This window comes from Sapajus apella, unplaced genomic scaffold (genome assembly GCF_009761245.1).
Source record: "Sapajus apella isolate SASKATOON/1434 unplaced genomic scaffold, GSC_monkey_1.0 scaffold15, whole genome shotgun sequence".
NCBI classification, from domain to species: Eukaryota; Metazoa; Chordata; class Mammalia; order Primates; family Cebidae; genus Sapajus; species Sapajus apella.
Window position 1 is genome coordinate 666,717 of NW_022436955.1, and position 8,644 is coordinate 675,360.

Here is an 8,644-nt window from a genome sequence, read left to right on the forward strand (position 1 = left end):
CTCTCTGAATGCTGTCCCTTTGGGTTTTGATGGAATCTCCATTATTTAGGCATGACTGATCAAACCATTGGCCATAAGTGATCAACTTAATTCTCAGTGCCTCTCCGCACCCTAGAGGTTGGGAGAGAGGTGGGCAGAAAGTGCCAATCCTCTAATCCTGCCTTGGTTGTTCCAGTGACTGACCCCTATCCTGAAGCTACCTAGGAGCTGCTAACTTAAGTCCATCATTAGCATACAAAAAGACATCACTTTGGAGATTCTAAGGATTTTAGAAGTTATTATGTCAGGACACAGGGTTGAAGATCAAATATATATTTTACAATATCACATATCACAATGAAATTTCTATTTTCTTTTTTAGAGATGGGGTCTTGCTATGTTGTCCAGGCTGGTCTTGAGCTCCCGGCCTCAGGCCATTCTCCTCCCTCGACCTCCCAAAGCACTGGGATTATAGGCACAAGCTACTGCACTCAGCCAAAAAATTTTTTAAATAAAATAGAATGGCTGAGGCAGGAGGATAGCTTGAGCCCAGGAGTTCAAGACCAGCCTGGGCAATATAGTGGGACCCTGTCTCTACCAAAAATTAAAAAAAAATTAGCTGGGTGTGGTGGTGCATGCCTGTAGTCCCAGCTACTCAGGAGGCTGAGGTGGGAGGATCCCTTGTACCTGGGCGGCCGAGGCTGCAGTGGGCTGTGATGACACCACTGCACTCCAGTCTGGCTGGGCAACAGAGCAAGATTCTGTCTCAAAATAATTTTATTTTTTTTAAAAAAATGCTATTGTCAAATGAAGAGACAAGACAAATCAATGGAATAGTACAGAAAATCCAGAAATAGTTTCAACTATGTACAGAAATATGATATATAATAAAGGCAGTATTTGAAATCATTGTGAGCATAATGAACTTTAAAAGTAGTAGTATTAAAATAATGCAAAGTGGCCAGGTGTAGTGGCTCACGCCTGTAATCCCAGCACTTTGAGAGGCCAAGGCGGCCAGATCACTTGAGCCCAGGAGTTCAAGATCTGTCTGGGCAACATAGTGAGACTCTGGCTCTACAAAAAAACACAAAAATTAGCTGGGTATGGTGGCACATGCCTGTTGTCCCAGCTACTCCAGGGACACAAGTGGGAGGATCACCTGAGCCAGGAGATCGAGGCTGCTGTGAGCTGTGATCTTGCCTCTGCACTCCAGCCTGGGTGATACAGTGAGACTCTCTCTCTCTCTCTCTCTCTCTCTCTCTCTCACACACACACACACACACACACACACACAAATAATAATGTGATAGTCATATGGAAAATGATAAAACTGTGTTTATTACTTATATGAACACCAGGATAAACTCCAACTGGAACAGAGACTTAATGTAAAAAAGGAAAATGTACAAGTACTAAAGGAAAACAGGTAAATTTACTCTATACCCTGAGGGTAAAGAAAACTTTTCTAACTGTAACTCAAAATGTAAAAATATTAAGAAAATGTGGCTGGGCGCAGTGGCTCACACCTGTAATCCCACCACTTTGGTAAGCTGAGGCGCGCAGACCACCTGATGTCAGTAATTTGAGACCAGCCTGGTCAACAAGGTGAAACCCCATCTCTACTAAGAATATAAAAATTAACCAGATATGGTGGCATGCACCTGTAGTCCCAGCTACTCAGGAGACTAAGGCAGGAGAATCGCTTGAACCTGGGAGGTGGAGGTTGCAGTGAGCTAAGATCATGCCATTGCACTCCAGGTTGGGCAACAGAGCAAGACTCTGTCTCAAAATATATATAAATAAATTAAAAAGTATTAAGAAAATGAGTGATCAATTTTACTACAAACAAATTTTTAAAAGCTTTTACAAGGCAAAACCAACATTAAAGCAAAAATTTTTTAAAATCTAAGCAAAGGGAAAATCCAGATGACAAATTCTGAAAAACATATTTGCAACTCATATCACACATAAGAGATTAATATACCCACTATGGTTTGGATGTGGTTCGTCCCCGCCAAAACTGATGTTGAAGTTTAAATGCCAGTGCAGCAGGTTTGGGAGGTAGGCCTAGTAGAGGGTGTTTGGGTCATGGGGGCAGATCCCTCATTAATATAGATTAATGCCATCTCTCAGGAGTGGGTTCTTGCTCATGCAGGAATGAACTAGTTCTCAAAAGAGCAGGTTGTTATACAGCGACGCTACCCCTCAGGCTTTGTCTCTCTGCACATGTCCCCTTCTCCTTTGACCTTTTCTGCCATGTTTTGATGTCATGCATGGCCCTCAACAGAAGTCAAGCAGACACCAGTGCCATGTTTCTTGAACATCCCAGTTGGGTGGCTGGTATATACGAAATCATTATATTCAACTACTTTTGTATGTGTTTGAAATTTTCAACAATACAATTATTTTAAAAACCATTTACTTCTGAGCAAAACCATTATCATTATTTGCCAACAATTCAGCCCTCTTGCGAAAAAACACAAGCAGCACTCTGGGTAAACTCTTGCCCCTAATATATACACATAAATTTCATCTATCACTTGTTAACTATTTTACTGAATTTTTTCAGTACATTTTATTGGCAAGGTAAATTTGGCATCCTAGCAAGCACCAAGGAAGACCTGCACATACTTAACTTTTTTGTTGTAAAATGCTACATATTCAGAAAAATTCAAAGAATACTTAATGAAGTCAAACAAAACATCAAGACACAAGTTTCCCAATGTATTTTTCCTGCACATAGTCCCTTGTTCTCTAGGAGAAAATACTATCTTATATGATAATCTCTTCCCTGAATTTATTTATATTTGTACTTATTGCATGTTTCCCAAACTATATAGTTTACTCTTTTCTCTAACTATACACATGGATGCATTTTATACATAGTCTTTTAAGTCTGTCTTCTTTCAGTGTCCATTATGCTTATCAGATTTCTTCTTGCTCTTATGTGTCACGGAGATTCATGCACTCTCACTGCTGTGTAGTATTCCACTGTATGAATATATCACAATTCATCCACTATCACTACACTGTTAATGCTAATATGGATTGTTTCCACTTTGAGATTTTTATAAACAATGCCTTTACAAACATTCTTTTACAAATATCCTAGTTTATATGCATACATATAACTAAGCTATAACTTTCTCCAAGCTACAAACCAGGAATAGAATTGCTGGGTCATACAGGACACGCATTTTCAACTTTACTTATAATGCCAACTTATTTTCCAAAGTCACTATAACAAATTACACTTCAACTGGTAACATCTGAGAGTTGCTATTCCAAACTGCTCGTATTTTTAACCTTGCACCTGTACTAACCATGGTAAATACTCACATGTCCCTCATCAGACGAGCATCCTCAGCTCTGACCAGCAAACTTCGGATCAGATTAGAATGGTCAGCCATGTCAGCACTGAGCTTCTGATGCACTGAATGATGTTCATCCACCTGGAGACCATGGACACTCAGGAATTAAAAAGGCCTCACAAACTTCTTGAAACCAGACAGATGAAAAGACACTATTTACCAGATACAGAGACCCCCTTCTTTCCCCTGTTCACTTATGCCAATTAAGCTACCTCCTGTTATTTCATCTCTTTCTCAACAAGTTAATTCATCTGTGCTGCCTCCAATTTCAACAGGACACTCCATGTGAATCCTCCACATGCTTTAGCACCAGGAGCCCCCACAACACATATAGTAATATTTTAGGGATTTGCAGTGGGAATATTGTATACTTTGGAGCCAATCACAATCCTCTTTATTTTGCTCTTTTATTTTGAATTTGGGTTTTTGGAAAGACCTATACTGAAGACCAAAGCAGATACTACAAATAAGATGAAGAGCTAACAAAGGAAAACATTCATTTATAAATGTATCACCTTAAACTGAACAAAGAAGCACGGTTCTCAAGAGCTAAACACTTCCTTTTATAAAAGAAATCCTCTAAGTAGTAAACTTTCCAACACTAGTTCAATTTTTATTTCAAGAATTGCAAAAATTCTTGAACACAGCACTATAACATAAGTTCATTAGCAGTCTCATTAATCTCCTCAAACATTATTAGACTACCACATTCTCACAAATGCACCTACCACGTGCCCTCACCTTCACTAGCACCTTTCTTAATTCCTCAAAGTAGACAGGAAAATCCGCTTCTACTTGAAGGTCTTCAACAGCAAAAAATGATGCCATTGACTGGATGATATCACCAGCCAAATCAATATCATCAGTATTTATAGTGATCTACCCAGAGAAAAAATAAGACAAGTTTAGCATCCTCAGATATTAGACAAACTTAGCTGAAATAGTACCTGAATTTCCCTACACGCAACAAAATTACTGAGCATATATTTATATGCAGTGTTGAATAAGGTAAGTTTAGCTCTCAAAGAAATTACACACCACATTATTTCCAGCAGCTAGCTAAAAGGCAAATCCTCTAGGCTTAGAAATTAAATGACAAATGATGAAAATGTTTTTGTTGACCTCTGTATTCCCAATCCTTTCCCAATTAGACAAGGAAGAGAGGAAGGGAAGGAGGCAGAAAACATCTATTCCAGATTCTACTCCAGTGTCTAAGATGGTGACAGTAACAGACTAAGTTAAAACATGTGAATAAAATAAAACAAGTGGTTTTATGACCTTGACACTGATGTCCCCCACCTCACTTTGGACTGAATGGTAAACACCACATAAGAAATCTCCCCTCCCATTCCATGATCTAAGCGGTTGAAAAAATAAATGAAAATACATTTAAAAAGAAAAAAAATCTATGCCCCATGATATTAAACATTACCTCTCCATTAAGTTTTATTTTTATATACAGATGGCCACCATTCCGTAAAGAAGTGAAACACACTTGAAATGGAGCATTCTGAAAGTGAGTGTCTTCTGGTAACAGAAAGTTCTGACTGAGCCATACAACAACCTTAAAAATGAACACAATGAAATGAGCCTCCATTTTTAAGGTACAGACATTCTTTTTTTTTTTTTTTAATATGCCTCTAGATATGAAGGTACAGTCATTCTTCAAAGAAGAGTTCTCCTTCTTTCTAGTTTTACTGCTTTGTTGAGAAAAAAAAAAAAGAATTATACTTCATCCCATACCAAGAAAACACTAAAACACTAGTCACAATCCCTTTTCTCACCTCACTCCTGCTCTTAAGTAACATTCATAATTATGCCTGGCCCTACAGCAGATGTGATTTTATATCATCCTCTACTTAGACATAGTCTTATATGCAATGTACAAATGATTCAGGTATGTTGCTGATTCTGTTACACAACAGCTCTTCTGTGGGTATAACTTGGATAATATAGTGTGCTTAAAACTATTCCATTGTATTCTTTCAGAAATGTAAAATGAAGTATACAATGTGCACACACCACAGATACACCCATGCAATAAGGAAAATATAAGTTTTAATGTTAATAGCAGTAACACCATGCAGTGGCTTGCAACACGGGTTCCACATGAGAACCGCCCATGAGGCCTTCTGGAAGGGCCCACCTATAGAGTTTGTGGTTCCACAGGCCAGGCAGGGGCCTGAGAATCTACATGATTAAAAAGTCTCACCAAGAATTCCAAAGCTCAGCCAAGATTAAAGTCCACTAGTATTAGTACTTTCAAATTTACAAGGTGCTATTATCATGCCAATCATGTAATCCTGGGGGGTGGGGGGGGCCAATAAAGTGGGTAAGATTATCCTCACCTACAGATAAGAAAACTGAGGTTCACAATGGTGAGGGGAATTCCCCAAGATCACTAAGAATTTAATGAGTTAAGATAGCACTTAAAGCCAAAAACGTTCTTAGCTCCAAGTCCCACTCGTTTTCATCTTGCTGCAGGTTCCTCTTGAAATACTCTCTTGAAACCATAACGGGAAGAGACAAATTAAACACTGGTAATAATTCACCGATAACCAAGGATTGCTCAGATGCTTTTTCAAAGTGACAGAAGACATTTTAGGAATATGTTTATTACAGCTTGTAAGTCACCCCCAAGTTAGAGAATTCTTTCATATCGTATTTACTGCTACCAATATAACACATTCATGTCATTTCCCCTTTCTATGAAATAACATCTAAAGGATTCAACCGTGCAAAAGCATTGAAAGAGAAAAGTGAGATACTCACTCTCTGTGCCCGTTCTGCAATGGTAAAGTTAACATAACTGACTGGCTCACTGGCAGAGTCCAGGCTGGTCAGTGCATACATGGAGAATCGAGGGAGCTGTCTTGTCAATTCAAATACATGAAACTGGGTGCTATGGCCAATAGATGAAACACAAGAGAACTGTTTTTTATAAAATGTTGCTTCAAAGTGCAAGGCCCAGAAAATAAACCCACTACTGGGCTACCAATTGATATTTAAGGATTTCACTTAAGAAGAAACCCCAAAACATATGAGGGTTAAAGTACTACAGCAATATATTAGATTTAAGATTTAGAGATAGCATGAGTCTACATATATACCTGCATGCACTAAGGATTTAAAACACCATAAAGGGGATGTTAAAAGTTTCTTATCTTCTGCAAGTATAGCAGTTCCTCTTCACTAGCTGAGGTTATGTATGAATGTAATATAAAGGTACATCCTAACTCTTATACTTTTAGTGGCCAAAACTACAAGTTGACAAATCATCAATTAAACATTTTGTGATTATAAGATCACCTGACTAAAAACAGAAAATAACCATCTTAGCCAGGTGTGGTGGTGGTGGCTGGCGCCTATAATCCCAGCACTATGGGAAGCCAAGGAGGGCAAATGACCTGAGGTCAGGAGTTCAAGACTAGCCTGGCCAACACAGTGAAACCCTGTCTCTACTAAAAATACAAACATTAGGCCAGGCGCGGTGGCTCAAGCCTGTAATCCCAGCACTTTGGGAGGCCGAGGCGGGTGGATCACGAGGTCAAGAGATCAAGACCATCCTGGTCAACACGGTGAAACCCCGTCTCTACTAAAAATACAAAAAATTAGCTGGGCATGGTGGCACGTGCCTGTAATCCCAGCTACTCAGGAGGCTGAGGCAAGAGAATTGCCTGAACCCAGGAGGCGGAGGTTGCGGTGAGCCGAGATCGCGCCATTGCACTCCAGCCTGGGTAACAAGAGTGAAACTCTGTCTCAAAAAAAAAAAAAAAAAAAAATTAGCTGGTCGTGGTGGCTGGCACCTGTGGTCCCAGTACTCAGGAGGCTGAGGCAGGAGAACTGCTCGAACCTGGGAGGCGGAGGTGGCAGTGAACTGAGATTGCTCCACTGCACTCTAGCATGGGCGACAGAGCAAGACTCTATCTCAGTAAAAAAAAAAAGAACCACCTTAAATTTACATATCAGTTTTTTCTTTTTCTTTTTACAGGTTTCAAATTGAAGAAATGAAAGATCATGGGAAACTTTGACTGGGTAGATAGAACCATTAAACAGTTTCTCAGGACCCCCAGATTCCACCAGGCATATGGAAAATGTATTCAACTTGCCCTCCTCTAAGAGCTGTTTCTAAATGAACTGTGACTTGCAAAGGGTCACCTGCTTCTGTAACCCACAAATGCTTTCAAGTGCAGATCCACAGGGACATCTTTGGGAGGCGCAATAGGGATGCGGATGGAACTGGAGAGGTTGTGAATGCTGGGATGTACCACGTGGCTTTCACCTGCAAAAATTCCCTCTGCAAAAATCAATACTGCTCGGATGATGGTGTCTGCAGGGAAGAGGAAAAACAGTTAAAGAACAACTCCAAGATGGCACAGATGCCTCTAAACACCAGCTGTAAATACTGTCTTACCATTAGAAGTAGAAATGCATACTTCCGTATGAGCAGTTTGGGTCTCATTCCCCAAATTGACTGAGAGCATGGTGTGGAGCCTGGTATTGGCTGGAATTATGCCCCGATGCCCATCAGCCTCATTCAGTGGACTGCCCAATTCAGCCTGCAAAACACCCCACACATTTCCAGCTCACTCACCAAAACACTGAACTAATATCAATTTTAAATAATATCGCTACTCAGCTTCAAAATACATAGTCTACAGCATCTTATTAATATAGTAATCTGATTCTTTTTTTTTTTTTTTTTTGAGACGGAGTTTCACTCTTGCTACCCAGGCTGGAGTGCAATGGAGCGATCTCGGCTCACCGCAACCTCCGCCTCCTGAGTTCAGGCAATTCTCCTGCCTCAGCCTCCTGAGTAGCTGGGACTACAGACACGCGCCACCATGCCCAGCTAATTTTTTTTGTAGTTTTAGTAGAGACAGGGTTTCACCATGTTGACCAGGATGGTCTCGATCTCTTGACCTTGTGATCCACCCGCCTCGGCCTCCCAAAGTGCTGGGATTACAGGCTTGAGCCACCGTGCCCGGCCCAGTAATCTGATTCTTTAGAATTCAGATAATTCACCTTATTTGCACTCCCTTGCTCTGTCTGGCCCTGTGGGAAAATTCCCTTGCCTCTTTCTATGGGTATGGTCCAACTGTATCTCATCATGACTTTTATGCTTTTTAAGTATTATTCTTTTAAAGAAAGAAAAGGAATTCCCATGGTACACCAAACTCAAATACAGTAACGCATGACAGGACAAATTAAAGTAACATTTCAGCCAGTTTGCTGTACATACACACAGTGTTTTTATAGTTGCCAATTTTTCTTTTTTTTTTTTTTTTTTTTTT

General features: G+C 40.0%; 1 protein-coding gene across 2 annotated transcripts in view; it reads right to left on the reverse strand.

Moving 5' to 3' along the window:
• Nucleotides 1-8,644, reverse strand: part of BBS2 (Bardet-Biedl syndrome 2) — a 33,689-nt gene that overhangs the window by 4,814 nt on the left and 20,231 nt on the right. For both annotated transcript variants that reach the window (XM_032283921.1, XM_032283920.1), the window contains 6 exons: nucleotides 7,765-7,909; nucleotides 7,509-7,680; nucleotides 6,123-6,252; nucleotides 4,783-4,914; nucleotides 4,092-4,229; nucleotides 3,319-3,431 (listed from right to left, as the gene is read on the reverse strand). In XM_032283921.1, coding sequence (XP_032139812.1) covers nucleotides 3,319-3,431; nucleotides 4,092-4,229; nucleotides 4,783-4,914; nucleotides 6,123-6,252; nucleotides 7,509-7,680; nucleotides 7,765-7,909 — 830 coding nt within the window. The remainder of the gene's footprint in view (nucleotides 1-3,318; nucleotides 3,432-4,091; nucleotides 4,230-4,782; nucleotides 4,915-6,122; nucleotides 6,253-7,508; nucleotides 7,681-7,764; nucleotides 7,910-8,644) is intronic.